This window comes from Piliocolobus tephrosceles, chromosome 7 (assembly GCF_002776525.5).
Source record: "Piliocolobus tephrosceles isolate RC106 chromosome 7, ASM277652v3, whole genome shotgun sequence".
NCBI classification, from domain to species: domain Eukaryota; kingdom Metazoa; phylum Chordata; class Mammalia; order Primates; family Cercopithecidae; genus Piliocolobus; species Piliocolobus tephrosceles.
In genome coordinates, this window is record NC_045440.1 from 11,266,124 (window position 1) to 11,284,759 (window position 18,636).

At 43.6% G+C, this 18,636-nt stretch overlaps 1 protein-coding gene across 8 annotated transcripts in view; it reads right to left on the reverse strand.

Annotated features, from left to right (window-relative positions):
- Positions 1–2,250: 2,250 nt before the first annotated feature.
- Positions 2,251–18,636, reverse strand: part of DLC1 (DLC1 Rho GTPase activating protein) — a 521,314-nt gene continuing 504,928 nt past the window's right edge. For all 8 annotated transcript variants that reach the window (XM_023219153.3, XM_023219149.3, XM_023219146.3 and 5 more), the window contains 9 exons: positions 17,909–18,085; positions 13,955–14,114; positions 13,628–13,826; positions 11,483–11,696; positions 10,192–10,306; positions 9,107–9,325; positions 7,346–7,563; positions 5,133–5,306; positions 2,251–4,773 (listed from right to left, as the gene is read on the reverse strand). In XM_023219153.3, the coding sequence (XP_023074921.2) occupies positions 4,653–4,773; positions 5,133–5,306; positions 7,346–7,563; positions 9,107–9,325; positions 10,192–10,306; positions 11,483–11,696; positions 13,628–13,826; positions 13,955–14,114; positions 17,909–18,085 (1,597 nt within the window). In that variant the 3' untranslated portion in view covers positions 2,251–4,652. The remainder of the gene's footprint in view (positions 4,774–5,132; positions 5,307–7,345; positions 7,564–9,106; positions 9,326–10,191; positions 10,307–11,482; positions 11,697–13,627; positions 13,827–13,954; positions 14,115–17,908; positions 18,086–18,636) is intronic.

Sequence of the window (18,636 nt, forward strand, 5' to 3'; positions counted from 1 at the left end):
CTTTGTTTGGTGCTCAGTAAATGGGCACTTTACATAAGGTAATGTGAATACAGAGTAGCTATCTCCACAGATATTTAACCTTTTATCTGTAGGTATCTGCTTAGGAACAACAGAAAAAGGCAGTTTCATGCATGATCAGCTCTCAGCTTAATTGTTTTCTTTTGGCAGAGTGAATTGGTGTCCCAAGTTTCTATTTTCCATTCACAGAAGCTATTTTGTTGTGGACTTTCATGTTCCTAGTTCTTCCTGATTCTAATCTTGCAGCCATGGTGGATTGGTTTGCTGAGAAATCGCCTCTAAATTAGGGAGCGATCAGCAAAGGGCAGATGGTGTGAGGAACGTGGATGTGAGCTGGATTCACAGTTCTCGTTCTTCTGGGTCTGGGAGCTTTAATTAGTCACTAACTCTTGAAGCCAGTGCTCGCCAAACTTTTTGGCACCAGGCACCGGTTTCGTGGAAGACCATTGTTCTGCGGAAGAGGTTGGGGAATGATTTTGAGATGAAACTGTTCCACCTCAGATCATCAGATCCCAGGCAGTGTGGAGTCTAGATCCCCTGCATGTGCAGTTCACAATAGGGTTCACGCTCCTATGAGATTCTAATGCCGCCCATCCCACAGGAGGTGGAGCTCAGGCAGGAAGTAACGCTAACTGGCCTGTTGCTGGCCTCCTGCTGTGTGGCCTCACAGGCCAGGGACAGGTACCTGTAGTCTGGGGGTTGGGGACACCTGCTCTAAGTCATATTCTGCCTATAGAGTGGTAAGGACACATAGGCTTCACGGGGTGCATGTGAGGCTTAAGTAAGCATATGAAAAGAGGATAAAAGTGCTGTAAAGACACATGAATGCAGCTGTAAAATCCCCCACACCCCTATCACCCCTCTCTTTCTGCACTCCCCTACCTAGTGGTGTTGGAAAGTACCTATATCGGATTGTCTTCCTTCATTTTTCTTTAGATCTTACTTTTCAAAAATTTCAGTTGTCTCCACAGCCCTGAAAAACAAACTCCTTAAAGAATCATGCGATGTTGTTAGATTTGCCCAACTTATTCCATTAAATTGGTAGATAAGATGCTTGGAGTGTGTAAAGCAATTACCTTGAGCTTTGTTAAGCCCTTCGCTTCTCCTCCTGAGTGCATAGGAACTTGTCCTAGTGCTCACCACGTGACACTGACATTTCTGTTTTAAAATCTGTGAGGACAGATTTTAATTCTGCAAAGGCAGAGTGATGCCGACCTTGCTTACAGCTTGATCTCCAGTGTGGGGTACACAGCTAGTGAAAAACTGACAAAATGCATTAAGCACGTAGTAGGTGGTGTGACAAGAGCAATCTAAACCCACAGTGGGGGCTTGTGAGGGTGGCTACTCCCACCTTGGTAACCTTGTAAACTATTGGGAACCAATGACTCCTGATCTCTTCAAATAACTAAAGTATTAGGTATTGAGGCCTAAGACATTTTGATCTTTATTTTATACAGCTCTGAACAAACCAGGTCTGAAGAGCCAAGTAAAAAAAAGTCCCTGATGTGTGTGTGTGTGTCTTTTAAAAAATGATAAGGGGAAGGCTGGACATGGTGGCTAATGTCTGTAATCCCAGGACTTTGGGAGGCCGAGATGGGGGATTGCTTGAGTCCAGGAGTTTGAGACCAGCTTGGGCAACATGGTGAAACCCCATTGCTACAAAATATACAATAATTAGCTGGGTGTGGTGGTATGCGCCTGCAGTCCCAGCTATTTGAGAAGCCGAGTTGGGAGGATTGCTTAAGCCAAAGAGGTCAAGGCTGCAGTGAGCATTGATCATACCACTGCACTCCAGCCTGGGCAACAGAGTGAGACGCTGTCTCAAAAACAAACCACAAAACAAAAAACAAAACAAATTATGATAAGGTTAGGGTCCCCCCACCCCCGACCTTTTTCTATGCCCAAAGTAAATATTTGTTGAAATGCAACCTCTTCTAAGACAGACATCACATTGTGAGACATGGGATTTGTTAAAATGCCATCACAACCTGTTTAAAATCAGTAGCCATACTATCTATATAATCTGTGTCACCTTCATCAGTTTAAATTTAAGACTCCATCAGGTTAAATAATTTGTCTTTTTCAGTTTAAAACTTAAGATCCCATGAAGTTGGACAATTTCCAGTCTCTGTCATCTGAAAATCAGCAATGAATGAAAAGGAGGCTTTAAGATGATGGGCATCCTAGATGCTCTTCCCTTTGCAATAACAAGCTAATCCAATCAGTTCAGTTTAGCAAATAATAAATTTATTAGGTGCCTACAAGTACAAAATACTGAAAGCTGCTGCAGGGGATTATAAAGATGTGTAGGAGACGAGCCCTGCCCTCAACGAGCTTACAATCTAGACAATTAGTCACACAAATAAGTTGTGATGGCGCTCTAATTGACCTCAGCAGAGTTCTTGAAAATGTTCATATCCTTCAAATTTTTCTCTTGTCAAATTAAATAGTGGGAAAGAGACCTTTTTTGTGGCATTCATCGGCGAGCCTGACTCTGCTTGCAAGCATCTTTCTGCTGTTGCATGTTCTCGTCATCCTTTCAGCGTCGTTTCCTAACTGGACCTTTGTTTGGAGAGAATCTCCGTGCTTCCTGAACCTTCACCAGGGTTTCCTGTTGGGAGTGGGGGGCTCAGTTGCAGTTGGGCCTTGGAATGATTTGCAGTCCGATTTTTCCTTCAGCAAATCACTCTTTTGATTGTAGCTGATGCTAAAATGCTATGCTTTGCAATGTGTGGTTTTAAGGGTGGGAGTGAGATGCAATATTAAGGAAGGCAGCCCAGACTTTTCCCTTACTTTAAACATTTAATAGTGCACTTATTGATTATATTCTGTACAGATATAGAGCAAGTTATAAACCTCTTCCTTTTATTTATTTTCTTCACTTAGACTGTATTCACGTAAAGTGTATTTACAATAAGGAGAAAAAAGCCTTGAGGTACAAAACCCAAAAGAATATCTGAGGTATAAATACAAGTATATCTTAAATAATAATCTTTATCATGCTTTATCTATGTTTGAAAGCACAGTGGACATGTTTCTTAATAGAATGGTATATACAACATACAATCTTACAAATTTGGAAGCCATCAAAATTGAATATCCAAGTATATCTTCATGAGGAACACTGATATCCAAAATACTCAAATTTTAAAACTCTAATCTGACCCCCTGCCCCGAAATTCTTCAAAGAACCTTTGAAATAACACTGAAAATGGTAACTAAATTATAACAAAATAAAAATCCTTCTTACAACTCTCATTCATACATTATTCACTTTTGATCCACACAAAATAAATTTACTAATACTGTCTCTTGAGTCAATCCTTACCATTACAGTAAAACCTGAATAAAGACCACCCTTCTAAAAAACTTCACTGGTTTGAGTTGGTTTTCTTGTTGTTTTTTACTATGATGCCTATTTTTCATTACCACTTAAATATATTTCAAGGGCATTCTAAGGGAGAAAAAAGAAAGAACTGTAGGAAAAATAAAATAAGACAAAAAGTCATAAAACCAGAAAACCTATTGATAACAACAAACCCAATTAATAAACACATGTGGCTTTCAGGAATGCTGTTAACAACCAAAGGCGGGGAAAAAGCCTTTCGTAGGCGGGTTAAATTTACAGGGATTTCCTTGGGCCACACAGTTTCCTATATTCCCAAATATAGTGTCTTAAAGCGTTTCTGTTACAAACCCAAAAATGCAAAGAATTCTAACAGGGAAAACGTTTTGATGCTTGATTTAAGAGTAAGTGTTATCATGTTCAGTTTTTGTATCTCAGCTTAAACAAAACAAAACCCCGTGGATCAGAGCCAGTAAGGCCGGAGGGAGCAGTTCATCCCTGAACTAATCCATACTGGTTAAAACTACATCACTATTTGCAATCAGGTCTAAAAATAAACTGCATTTGAAATGGGTGTCAGAGCCAATCTATTACAATCAAAGTACAAAAGAGGTTGGTGGAGAAGGAATACGCTTAGTAACATGGAAAAAAAAAAAAACAAGGCATAAACGGACAAGGGTGTTGGGCCCCCTTTCTGGGTGGATTCATGGGTAGTCAGATATTCCAGGTTAAACTGAACCTGACGCATCAATCTCCTTCTTGGAGGTGTCTCAGTGTGCCCGACACTGAATCCATCTTAGACATCTATTCCATTCAACCAGCAACAAACACACATTCACACTCCTCTGTGCAAACCTTTCTTTGCTCATCTTGGTGAGAAAACACGTCAAAGAGTACCAGCTATTCCAGTGGATACACCAGTCCCTCAACACACTGCAAATAAAGCGACACAGGTACGCATACACTGGTATCACGAGAGAATGAAGTATCTTCATTATCTTCCATAATGTATTTAAAGAGTTTTGCTTCTCAGAAGCAATCTGAATAAGAATACAAATACATTTTTTTTTGCACAGTCTTACATATTCCAGTCAAGGTCTATGAATACAGACCCTCAACAAACAGGAAGCAGCTTTAAAAATGTATCAAATTGCTATAGTCAATTCCTACACTCCAGCACGTAGTTTTCTTTGTTTCAGGATTAGACACAGAACCCATTCTTCAAGGACTGGCAAAGGTTCTAGAAACAAACACCCTGGTGGTGGAAGCGGTTACTTTGCTTCACTGATCACCTAGATTTGGTGTCTTTGGTTTCAGTGTTCTGGTTACTGAAGGAATCCCGGATCTTTACAACTTCAGCTGCACACAAATGTCCAAAAGATTTTGTGTACCACTCTGGCATGTGGCCCCTATCAGAGAAAAGAAAGAAAAGCAGATGAATCATTTAAGTTAGAAAGCAGGGAAATAAAATGAGAAACGTCTGTTTGCTAGTTCAAATGCATAAAATCTATCATTTCCTGTGGCTTTGAATTCATGGCCGAACTACCATATTTGCTTTGCTTTAGAACTACATTTTCTAAGGGATCCAAATTAGGACGTGGTCGCTGGAAGACCAACAAACATGAAATGCTACTTTATAAACACCACTCTTCATGAAGTCACCAGGACACAATGATGTGTTCATTTAAGGCATTCTTTGCATTAGACAAAAAGTCTGAATTTCCTTCATGACCCTCACCATATAAAAAAAATCAGAATCACAACATACCTTAAGTCAGCTCTGCACATGTAGGTGAGTTTGGATTTTCCTGGCCCACAGGGTTCAATCAAATACCTGGACAAGAGTACATTAACCCTCACACCCACCACAGGAGCCCGATCGTGATCCACGGAGGTTAGTAAAAGGGCACAAGCTCCTTTGGGTAAATTAGTCCTCCAGGTTCTGTAGAGACAAAACCAGAGACGGAAATGATGCAATTTCATAGAAGCCAAGTTTAAAATCGTGCTTCACTCTTCACTATTTGCAGTGGGGTGACGACGGGTCAGGCTCAGTGGCCATGCTGTGTGACCCAGGCCTAGGTAAATGGCATCCTCTAAACTACTTGCTATGGTGTACATGTGTTCCCCAAAAAGCATGTGCTGGAAACTGAATCCCCAATACAACAGTGTTGGGAGGTGGGGCCTAATGGGAGCTGGATTAATGCCAATTATAAGAGCTTGAGGCTGGGTTCCGTGGCTCACGCCTTTAATCCCAGCACTTTGGGAAGCTGGGGAGGGAGGATTGCTTGAGATCAGGAGTTCAAGACCAGCCTGGGCAACATAGTGAGACCTCATCTCTACTAAAATAAAAAATATTAGCCAGGCATGGTGGTGTGCCCCTGAAATCCCAGCTACTCGGGGGTCTGAGGTGGTAGGATTGCTTAAGCTGTAATCATGCCACTGTACTCAAACTTGGGCAACAAAGTGAGACCCTCTATCTCAAAATAAATAAATATTTAAATAATATATAAATAAAAATGGCTTAAAGCTACACATTTTCTCTTTTGCTCTCCCTTGCCCTCTCTTTGCCCTTCCACTGTGGGAGGACACAGTAAGAAGACCCTCACTAGGCTGGGCATGGTGGTTCATGCCTGTAATCTTGGCACTTTGGGAGGCTGAGGTAGGAGGATCGCTTGAGCCCAGGAGTTTGAGACCAGCCTGGACAATATAGTGAAACCATGTCTCCACCAGAAGCAATCAATAAGTTAGCCAGGCGTGGTGGCACATGCCTGTAGTCCCAACTACTTGGGAGGCTGAGGGGGGAGGATTGCTTGAGCTTGGGAGGTGAAGGCTTCAGTGAGCCATGAACGTGCCACTGCACCCTAGCATGGGTAACAGAATGAAACCACGTCCCCAAATCAAACAAACAAACAAACAAACAACCGGATGCAACTCCTTGATCTTGGACTTCCCAGCCTTTAGAACCATGAGCCAAATAAATATCTGTTCATTATAAATTGCCCGGTCTGTGACATTCTGTTAGAGCAGCATTATACGCATGAAGACACCATACAAGGACTCCCGAATGAGGAACTCTATACAGAGCCGCTGTTACAGAGGGTTTATGTGCTCAGACAGTCTCCTCTTTGAAAAAAGAGCCAATCTGAAGTGTAGCTTAAAACCATTTTTTCCTATTTCACAAATGTCTTGGAACACAGACACCTAAAGGAGCGCTGGCTGTTTGAAAAGGTCTGGACTTCCAACGTGACATTTCCTCAAAGATTTCTGGAATTCTTCTTTCAGTAATATCTCAAGAGAATTTATGAATTACACATAAATCAGCCTTAACCACATCTCCCTTGGGACTGAAATGTTATTTCCTGGCTTATTCATTCACTAGCTGTTTCTGACAAGCAAATCTATCCTAAAAGGGGCAAAAATCTGCTACCAATGAGCGTATTCATTGGAAGGCGCCTCTCTTTCCGAGCTCAGTTACCAAGGACTTCAAACCATTCTCAGTGAGGAACACATTGCTAGAATAAATGGAGATCTGTTTTCCATATTTGAAGGTGTTCACTACTTTTCTGGAGGCATATGTTTTGTTTTGTTTATTTAGAAACAAGGTCTTGCTCTGTTGCCCAGGCTGCGGTACAGTGGCATACTCACAGCTCACTGCAGCCTCAAACTCCTGGCTCAAGGGATCCTCCTGCCTCAGCCTCCCGAGTAGCTAAGACTACAGGCTGCACCACAACATCTAGCTAAGTTTTAAAAATTTTTTGCAGAGATAGGGTCTTGCTATATTGCCCGGGCTGGTCTTGAACTCCTGGCCTCAAGTGATCCTCCTGTCTTGGCCTCCCAAAATGCTGGGATTACAGGTGTGAGCCATCATATGCCTGGCCTCTACTTTAAATAATTATACCATCTTGTAAGATCAGTGACATATAGGCTTGGTTCATATACGGAGTCATCCTTGTCACAAAAAATCAATTTGGAAGTGCTCACCTTAAAACAACGTAGTCTCGAGCAGGATGAGGTGCCATACTGTTTTGGACATACTGGTAAATTTCAGTTTGGCTGTCCAGAATTTCAATCACTTTTGAATCCAACAGGTCTACATCCCAGAGGTGCTGTTCTTTAAGCAGGCGCTTTAAGATTTCCTCTGGCACAGCAGGGACTTCAATGGTTGACCTCCAAAGCCTCAAAGGGGGTCCTTCGCTCACCTGGAAAGAGGATATATTTCTCAGTGCCAAGGCAATCCGTACACACCTAGTTTTTGAAGTCAAATTGTTAGTTAGACTAACAATTTTAGTCACATATAATCAATGTTAATTGATTATATAAATCATATAAACAATATAATCAATATATAAATATTGGGGGGCTAAAAAATCTATTACTTAAATAGGTTGCTATCCCTAGGCTTTAAGAGCAAGCCAGAAAGTGAACAAAAACTGTTGTCAACTCTGGTCAGATTATGACATTTGGGCTGGGTGCTGTGGCTTATTTCTATAATCCCAGCACTTTGGGAGGCTGAGGCGGGTGGATCGTCTGAGGTCAGGAGTTCAAGACCAGCCTGGCCAACATGGTGTAACCCTGTCTCTACTATAAATAAGAAAATTAGCCAGGCGTGGTAGCAGGCACCTGTAAGTGCAAGTACTTGGGAGGCTGAGGAAGGAGAGTCACTCGAACCTAGGAGGCGGATTTTGCAGTGAGCCGAGATCACACTACTGCACTCCAGCCTGGGTGATAAGAATGAAACTGCATCTCAAAACGAAACAAAACAAAATAAATTATGACATTTGTTTTGTTTTTCTGGGACCTGTATCACGGTGCATGCAATAAAGAACTATCAGTCACTGGCCGGGTGTGGTGGCTCACGCCTATAATCCCAGCACTTTGGGAGGTGAAGATGGGCAGATCACAAGGTCAGGAGTTTGAGACCAGCCTGGCCAATATGGTGAAACCCCATCTTTTCTACTAAAGATACAAAAATTAGCCAGGCATGGTGGCAGGTGCCTGCAGTCCCAGCTACTTGGGAGGCTGAGGCAGGAGAACCACTTGAACCCGGGAGGCAGAGGTTGCAGTGAGCCGGTACGGCGCCACTGCACTCCAGCTTGGGTGACAGAGCAAGACTCCATCTCAAAAATAAAAAAATAAAAATAAAAAATCAATCATTTGCACTCATTTCCAAAGCCTGCAAGGCCACCCAGCCTACTCCCGTTGTTTATTTATTTTCAAGATGGTAGAGGCGGCATCGACATATACCTCCGATGGACCTATCCTGCTGAGCCTTACAAGATGCCCCTGCCCTCAAGAGGTTTACTAGTCCTAATTGGAATTAATTTCCCCCGAAGGATCCCTGCTCATTAAAGGGCCAAGAGAACACTAACTAAGAACAGAGAAGAGTGCAAAGGGTTTCTGACCAAATTACGGAAAAATCGAAGTATGTCATAGGATGTTCCACAGCTCAATGCCATTAGCAAAACATTCTAGGGAAGTCTAGTGTGATTCTGTAGAGCCAAAGGACTTCATTAGAAATAGTTGAAATCCTCTCCCAAGTGTTACACGGGATGAAAATTACTCTGCCTTTGCCCAGTTTCCACTCTCACCAGAGGGATCTGAATCACCCAGGTCCCCAGCTCTACAAGGGAGGGTGTGGGCTACAGATCCCCGGAGAGATTAGTTGGCAAAAGCATGTTATCGCTGATGGACCCAAGCCTCGATGCCTGGACTCAACTAGCCGACAACAGGGTGAAGCCTCACCTTCTTATAGGACAGCTCAGCCTGCTCCGAAGTGGAGTAGCTGACCCAGCCTTTAAACTTCTCTTTGACTTCTTTAAACAGGCCATCCACACAGTCCTGGAGGAAGTGTTGGTAGTCAGCTGAGTCATCATTTCCCAGGTGCCCGAGTGCCTCCAGAGTGAGGGGCTTCAGCTCTTGTTCAGTATAGGAATTACGACATCGGCTCATTTCCTCGGGAACCTGTGCGGAACATGACAGACAGAAAGGAGGTGAGTCCACCTGTACTCAATCTCAATGTCCATCAGTGGAAAAGGCTGGGCAGGAACAGTGGCCTGGTCCTTAAAGCAGCGCAGGCATCTTTCTGCCAGAGATGGGCTATAATGCTGACCTCACGTGGTACCATGAGGATATGAACAGATCACCTCCATCAATGTATCTGAAACCTTATTCCCATGTAAGGTCTTCTTTGGAAAGTTACAGTAGGGGGAGTAAATTACATCGATCAAAGTAGGTTTCTCAGATATGGAAGTGAATACAGAAGTTTAATTCCAGATAATTTGTTGCCTTTTTTTCTTTTCCTTTTTCTTTCTTTCTTTCTTTTTTTTTTTTTTTGAGGCAGAGTCGCATTCTGTTACCCAGCCTGGAGTGCAATGGCAGAATCTTGGCTCACTGCAACCTCCATTTCCCTGGGCTCAGGTGATCCTCCCATTTCAGCCTCCCAAGTAGCTGAGACTACAGGTGCACACCACCATGCCCGGCTCATTTTTAAATATTTTTGTAGAGATGAGGTCTCATCATGTTGCCTAGGTTTTGAACTCCCGAGCTCACGTGATCCACCAGCCTCAGCCTCCCAAAGTGTTAGAATTACAGGCGTGAGCCACAACGCCCGGCTGCTTTTCCTTTCTAACTAAAGGGACAATTTCATTAAGCATGATTAACTCTAGCTGATACATTATAATATATGTAAATAAGACATTCTCGGCTATTTATACCATCTCCAGCTGTGGAAAAGGTCTTCAGGTAAGACACGAACAAGTATCAAGCCTAAGACTTTGTACCTATTCACATTGTCCTTAATAAAGGAGCCAACCTTCTCAATTCCTTACCTGGAAAAGCTTCTTGCACTCGGCGATCATATGGGCCAGCCCTTGAGTGGCAGCTAGGTTTTCATTCAAATCTTTCTGATCTGGTTTGCCCAAACTTTGTTTTCTTTGCATTACCCTAGATAGAAGAAACACAGGAGGGGAACAGTTCAAGTATTTATATATTTTTCATCCAGGTATTATTCCAGGATACCCAAAGAAAAGAGAAAAAAAATTTTTCACTGGAACCTGTTTATTGTTAAATTCATTAAGAGTGTTTTGACTTTGCTTACCAGAGTATCTCAGAGTTTTGTCAACAACACACAAAAAACGTTAAAGAGATATGCTTTTGATGAAATCAACGTGATTAAAACCATTTTATTAAATAGGTTCCTATTGGGAACAGGGCAGCTTGTAGGGGCAGTGTTTGCATGGTAGGGGAGCAGCTTCTGAGAAGTGTGGGAAAGGAGTCCCTGGGAGTTGGAGTAAACGGTGTCACCGTCTTTACCTGCCTGAATACACAGGCCCCCTCCCACAGGTGAGGGCTGAGTCCATTGTTTCCTTGAGCTTTTGTCTTCATCTTATTTGATCTCTCTCCTCTACTCATCTCTAGTTTTGTATCCCATTGCAGTTGGATTGCCCCACTCAGCTTTAAGAACTATTTAAATGTGGCCAGGCGCGGTGGCTCATGCCGTAATCCCAGCACTTTGGGAGGCTGAGGCAGGTGGATCATGAAGTCAGGAGCTCAAGACCAGCCTGGCCAACATGGTGAAACCCCGTCTCTACTAAAAATACAAAAATTAGCCAGGCATGGTAGCGCATGCCTGTAGTGCCAGCTGCTCGGGAGGCTGAGACAGGAGAATGGCTTGAACTTGGGAGGCAGAGGTTGCAGTGAGCTGAGATTGCACCACTGCACTCCAGCCTGGGCAGCAGACCGAGACTCTGTCTCAGAAGGAACTATTTAAACATACATTTAAACACTGTACGACTTTCAGAAGCAACCTAACCTTCACTAGCATAACTAGGCCCCAGGCCTCTAGCTAAGAAATACTTTTCAAGTTCCTTTAGAGCTGAGGAAAAGGATCAGTTGGATGGATTTCGTCTGTGGGGGTTAAGTCCAGTGAGACTGTTTTCTCATGGACACCAATAGACCAGTCTCAGGTATGTCTTTATTAGCAGTGTGAGAATGGACTAATACAGCGGTCTAACTTTCTTCCTTGTTTCGGGAAAGACTCCCACAAAACCACAAACACAGAGAGTCCTAGAAGAATGCAGGCTGCCCCCTCTGTGTCCGCACCTCCCATGCAGCCCGTACCTGGGAGAGGAATTCTCTCTCTTCAGGGTGTTGAGATGGAAGAGGGAAGGCGCTAAGCACACGGCCAGGTTGGTTGGGGTCATCTGGTTTTCTTTTACGGCTGCTGTGACATCGCTCAAGAAATAAAGCAGGGTCTGCAGAACCTCCCGGTTCTCGTCAGGCAGCAGCATGATGGCAGCCTTGATGGCCTGCAGGCGCTGGTCCTTGGGCACATCTGCACGACACCAGCACTTTCCCCATCAGCTTGGTGAATTTGCATGGATATTGCAAGAAAATGTCCCAAAGCAAATACTGGCATCAAATACCTCAGCCCAGTACTGAACTAGCACTTGTAGAAAGTGTACTAGAGGTGAATACGGGAAAAGTTATGAATTGCCACTGGCGTCACTACCCTCAAGTATTTCCTGCCTCGTGAAGGAGTAAAAAAAATTTTAAACACCCACGATATCCAAACACTCTTAAATCCACCTCAGAGTTCGGCTCTAGAGGATGCCTGTTCTTTTGGTTTACAGAACAGTTTTTTCTAAACGAAGCATGAGAAAAAAAAAATCCCTAATTTACCAATCTCAATTACTGAAAACACTATACACTTTTGTTTAGTGTCGATGAAAAATCTTATCTGAAATATGTACAAGAATGTAAGAACAGAGATCTCTCAGCCTTGAGTACAAAATGTTCAGTATCTCTGGAGATTTTCATGAGTTTAACTGATTTGTTCATTCTTGAAATGGGAAAAGCAAGCTGTTAAAATATTCAGTTCTGAACTGAATTGAACCGAAAACATTCAGTTTAATTAATACATAGAATACATTGAATTAGTAATATCTTAAGTTTTTAGAAAGCATGCTTGAGAGGCTGTTATAAAAATGCATATGAATATGCAAATACATACAAATGCAAATAAACCCATAAACAATCTACATGCAGAAAATGCTGATCCCAATCTTCAGGTCTCCTTGAATAGACAACTCTTTAAAAGAGCGTGTGGTGGAAAAATCAAGTCACTCAAATGTAGCTCCGTAGGACAAACTGATTAAACAGCTCCATGGTTACAACACATAACAAATACCTTGGCAAGGAAAATGTGACCTGTGTTTTTATAAAATATGAAAGGATGAAACAACTAATGAAATAATCCAGACCAGCTCCATTTCTCATAAAATAAAGTCCACTGTGCCAGTCCTAGAGACAATTTGAGCACTAAGAAAGGCTGCTTTTAAATTACATTGCTGTAATACCGCACTGAGCCAAGAAAAACACAAGGCTGTAAAAGCCATAATCCTGATCTTGATCATTAATTTAGACAACTGTTTTCTTTAAGCTTTACATAAAAGTAAGAAGGGCATGGGTATTGTTTTCCCAAGTATTTCTGGCAGAAACTGAGATGAATAACAGAAAAAGATTATTTATTCATTTTACAGCAAGATAAAACACACAGACCTGTGAAATTTTAAATCCAACAGCCCAGCAAGAGGGAGGTGAAGCAACTGAAATTTCTGTAGACAAGGTGGAGAGAGGAAGAGATCTTGGTACCTGATCTTTATCTGAGTGCTCAGATAACACTGTTCTAGAAACTAATGAAAGCCTAACTTGGATCTGCTGGTGAAAACGTACAATTGCATCAGTCATTAGAGACTGGGAAATTTATTTTCGCATCATTCAGTAACTATACAGAAACCTGCTCCACAAACAAGGTGGCAGGGAAGAAAGTGATGACATGGGTTTCCAAGAGGTCACCATGCAGACCCTCTTGTCAAAAGAACACTATCAAGGCCAGGCGCGGTGGCTCACACCTGTAATCCTAGCACTTTGGGAGGCCGAGGTGGGAGGATCACTTGAGGTCAGGAATTCGAGACCTTCCTGGCCCATGTGGTGAAATCCCGTCTCTACTAAAAATACAAAAATTAGCCAGATGCGGTGGCGCTCTCCTGTAGTCCCAGCTACTTGGGAGGCTGAGGTGGGAGAATTGCTTGAACCTGGGAGGCAGAGGTTGCAGTGAGCCGAGGTCACGCCACAGCACTCCAGTCTAGGTGACAGAGTGAGACTCCATCTCAAAAAAAAAAGAATGCTATTAGGGAGGCTACAAGCTTCAGTGGGTCCTATTTTTCCCCGACACCAACAATCTTAAGATCAAAGGACACTCACATTGGTAGATCTGTAGAAAGGTTTCCGAAAGTTTGTTCGTCATTAGTGGCTCAGGAAGATCTCGAAAATACTGCTTCAGCATGTCTGCCACGTCATAAGCAGACTGTCCTTCATAGCTGACATAGTCTATGGCACCTTCATTCATCTGGCGCAGAGCCTGAATCCGGGACTTGACCCCCGATTTTCTGAAGAGCCCAACCTGTTGGAAGAGCAACACTAAGTGTGGCGTACATTCACATGGATGCAGTGTTCACACCACACAACTAGAAGAAGCCGCACGCAATCCGAGCTCCCCTGAGTGTGCAGACCCGCAGGCAGCACTCTCACCTGATCCAAACAATGGTTCCGGAGGTATCGCATGGCCTGCTGGATGCTCTGAGGCAACGGCTGTCCTGTGCGCTGCACGTTGACCGTCAGTGGGACCCCGAACACACTCCGGTCCTTGTAGTCTGGAACCTTGATCCTCTTCATGAACTTGGGCACGGCCCTGTTAAAGAACACAGAGCTGGTGGTGTCGGGGGAGCCATGTTCGCTTGTCTGTCTACACTTGTCCACTTCTGCAGGTAAACCCTGTGGGCTCCAGATCTGTGCTAATATGGTGGCTACTTAAATTTAAATTAAACAAAATGACAAGTTCAGTTCCCTAGTGGCTCTGGCCACACTTCAGGTGCTCCTTCGCCTTTTGTGCTCAGTACCTACTGTATTGGTTTGTGCGGATAAAGAACGTTCCTATCATCCAGACGGTTCTCGTGGACAGTGCTGTTCTAGATCTTCTAAGAGCTGGGGTTGTGAGGTCCAGTCTCATTTACTCAGTTGGGAGTGTCCTTCCACCTTGAACCTGGAGAATTGGGTCTACAGTCTTTTTTTTTTTTTTTTTTTTTGAGACGGAGTCTCGCTCTGTCGCCCAGGCTGGAGTGCAGTGGCACAATCTCGGCTCACTGCAAGCTCCGCCACCTCCCAGGTTCACGCCATTCTCCTGCCTCAGCCTCCCTAGAAGCTGGGACTACAGGCGCCCGCCACCACGCCCGGCTAATTTTTTTGTATTTTTAGTAGAGACGGGGTTTCACCGTGTTCGCCAGGATGGTCTTGATCTCCTGACCTCGTGATCCGCCCGCCTCGGCCTCCCAAAGTGCTGGGATTACAGGCGTGAGCCACCGCGCCCGGCCGGGATCTGCAGTCTTAAGGAAGCTGATGGATTTCCTCATAGAATGGCGGTATAGGAAGGAACAAGCAGAAAACAACGTATAATATCCTAATTAGGTGCTTCTGATAGAGCGTGAAAAACAAGGTGTCTTTTGTCTTGACAAAAGGATAAGAATCACTTCTGAGTTCTTGATGAGATCCAAAGCATTAAGGGTCAAAAGATGCAGGTAATACAGGATGGGAAAACAGCAATGAGAGCCTAACACAATGAGAGGCAACTCCGGAGCTCAACAGTGAATGACCTGAAGTCATAATAAATTCTCCTGCTGATGACCCGCAGAACATTACATTTTTAGGTTTCTAAAGGAAGATGGAAAAGGAACAATGGGGGTTTTGTGAGCCGACCCCAGGCTCCCTGGTGTCCTGAAACCAGGTCCACCCCAGCAGTATATGCAACAGCAGGAAACCCATGTCATGCATTTCAGGCTGTCAAGCAGAAATTCCAGCTCTCCAAATGACCTCTCTGAACAGGACCCGAAAGGCAAGGCCAAACAGGAAAAGAACGCCATGTAGGATTCCTCCCTGCTCCACAGATCCCACCATGTGAGGTTTTTACAGTTAGTTTTGAGTCACTGCAAACGCTGACCAGAACTCAAGAAGTATTATGGACTTTCAGATTCTTGAGGGTTTGGTGGGATGGGGGTGGGCAACTCAGAAACGAGAATCTAAAATATGCAGTTTTAAATAGCCAGCAGGGAAAACATGACTCTAAACACAGAGGAACTCCAGAGAAGACAGACTGCTTTGCTTTTTGAATGCTCACCAGTGGCCATGGCATGTTACTGTTTATAGCTCCAGGAAAGGTAAAACGAAAGAGCAGAGTTAAGTTTGTATTTCCATACAGTTAAGTATATGGTATCACGGCTATAAGTGTGCATAATGCTCGCTTTGTCGGGGGAGAAAAGCCCGACGGCGGAATGTGAAAAGAACACATTACGATCCCCACCGAGAATCTGAAGCATGTGAGGATAAACCGGTCAATACTTATTTCTGTCATTCAGAACAAACAACTTCTGTATTTAGCAAGGCTCACATAATAACAGCCTTTGAACAGGAGGCGCTTTGATGCTGAAGTTAAACCCACTATGAGTCCTAAGGAGAGGAGGAGCTGAAGACAGAAGTTTCCTTACTTTGCCGACTTTCTCAAGTAACTTGGGTTTGCTACAGTGTGCTACTAATAAAATGGGTGGCTTCTCCATTTTTATCAAATACAGTAGTTGTGCAACTGGATAATAAACACTCAGATTACTGAAAAGACTTAAGGATTCCCAGCTGACACTGAAAAATGCACTAAGACGTCAATCTAGAAACATTTCTCTGCTTTGCACTGATAGCAGTAAAATTAAGATGTACCAGGATTAGGCTAGATGATCCATCTAGCCTTATAGCCTACCCCTCACATTCTATATACTAAGGAGCTATATTTTTCAAAGTAATTATCAACAATTTGTACAATGCATTTCATCTCTACATTTGAGTCTATAATATGTTAGAGTAGTGAATTCCTTAAAATAATTATTCACTGTTCGAGAGTCTTTGCTAGAAAAAAAGTGACCTGAATTCTTTAGCACAGGTAGATTTTTTAATGATGCTACAAATATTTGCATTGCATCCAAAATGATTTTTTCTTTTTCTTTTTCTTTTTTTTTTTTGAGACAGAGTCTTACTCTGTCGCCCAGGATGGAGTGCAGTAGACTTATCTTGGGGCTCACTGCAACCTCCACCTCCTGGGTTCAAGGGATTCTCATGCCTCGGCTTCCTGAGTAGATGGGATTACAGGTGCGTGCCACTATGCCCAGCTAATTTTTGTATTTTAGTAGAGATGGGGTTTCACCATGTTGGCCAGGCTGGTCTCAAACTCCTGGCCTCATGTGATCCACCTGCCTCAGAATCCCAAAAGGCTGGTATTATAGGCATGAGCCACCACACCCGGCCCAACATGATTTCTACAAAAAGGCATGAATGGGGTTATAAGACCAGGTACTGTAAATCAAGAATTTCAAAGATGGTCTCATTAAATCTTAATGTTTTTCTTTTCTTCCGTCCAAAAATATGATCTGATATTGTGCATATATTTACTTAGAGTGGATTATTTCTAATATTGGGAAGGAGGTGCCTATACCATGTGATGCAAGAGTAAGGCATTCTCTCCCCCATCAACTGGCAATCTGTCACTCAGAGAGCTGAAAACTCAATTAACCAACCCACGCTGATAATTTCCTAAGACTCCACTGGCTTCAACAATATCAAATGTGGCCTCAAGAATATAGAGAGTGGCTGGTGTGGCGGCTCACACCTGTAATTCCAGCAACCTGGGAGGCCGAGGTGGGTGGATCTCTTGAGCCCAGGAATTTAAGACCAGCCTAGTTAACACGTGAAACCGCATCTCTACAAAATGGAAGAAAACCAAACCAAACAAAAAACAAAAAACTAGCCAGGTGTGGTGGAGAGCGACTGTAGTACCACCTGCTCGGGAGTCCAGCCACTCTGGAGCCTGAGGTGGGAGAATCGCTAGAGCCCAGGAGGTCAAGGCGGCAGTGAGCCAAGATTGCACCACTGCACTGCACTCCAGCCTAGGTGACAGAGCAAGACCCTGTCTCAAACAAAAAACAAAAACCAAAAAAAACCCAAAAAACCAAAAACCAAAAACCAAACCAAAACAAAAAAAATGTAGAGAGAGTGATTAGTGTCATATTTTTACTGTGGGGACAACCTCATGGAGCTGACCAAAAATATCTTTCTTTTATTTTGAGACAGAGTCTCGCTCTGTTGCCCAGGCTGGAGTGCAGTGGCGCGATCTCGGCTCACTGAAAGCTCCGCCTCCCGGGTTTACGCCATTCTCCTGCCTCAGCCTCCCGAGTAGCTGGGACTACAGGCGCCCGCCACCATGCCTGGCTGATTTTTTGTATTTTTAGTAGAGTCAGGGTTTTACTGTGTTAGCCAGGATGGTCTCGATATCCTGACCTCGTGATCCGCACGCCTCAGCCTCCCAAAGTGCTGGGATTACAGGCGTGAGCTACCGTGCCCGGCCCCAAACATATCTTTCAAGGACAGTTGACTGATCATTTAAACTCTTACCAGCTAAAACCATGCTTGTTAGAAGGTGTGTATTTCTCCAGCAGGGCTGTTAGCTTTAGGAGTGAGTATTTCTGCAGCAGGTTCATCTGGGCCACAGACTGGCAGTTAATCTGTAGTGATACAGAGTTGAGGCTTGGCCGATGTGAGCTCTGGAAACTGTGCCATCTCAGTCGGTGCCTGTGAGAGAAGTGGAGAGAAAAGTGAGTGTGAAGGCTTTTTATTTGATTTTATTTGATTTTTTTCTTGCTCTGTTGCCCAGGTAGTGGTGCCATCAGAGCTCACTGCAGCCTTGAACTCCTGGGCTCAAGTGATCCTCCTGCCTCAGCCTCCTGAGTAGCCAGGACTGCAGGCCTGTGCCACCATGCCTGGCTCATTTTTAAATTTTTTGTAGAGACAGAGTCTACCTATGTTGTCCAGCCTGGTCTCAAACTCTTGGCCTCAAGTGATCCTCCCACCTTGGCCTCCCAAAGTATTGGATTACAGTGAGCCACTGTGCTTGGCCCAAAGGCTTTTTAATAGATAGAAGCAACATTAGCAATGGGCTGCTTGCTGGCATCTTATCTTAGGAACTGAGAGGACGTGATTTCTATTCCATGCTTTATCCTCATTATGGGAAAATATACGCAATATAAAGTGTACCGTTTTCACCATTTTTAAGTGTGCAGTTGAGTGGCACCAAGTTCATTCTCATTGTGTGACCATCTCTATCAACTCTCTCCAGAACTTTT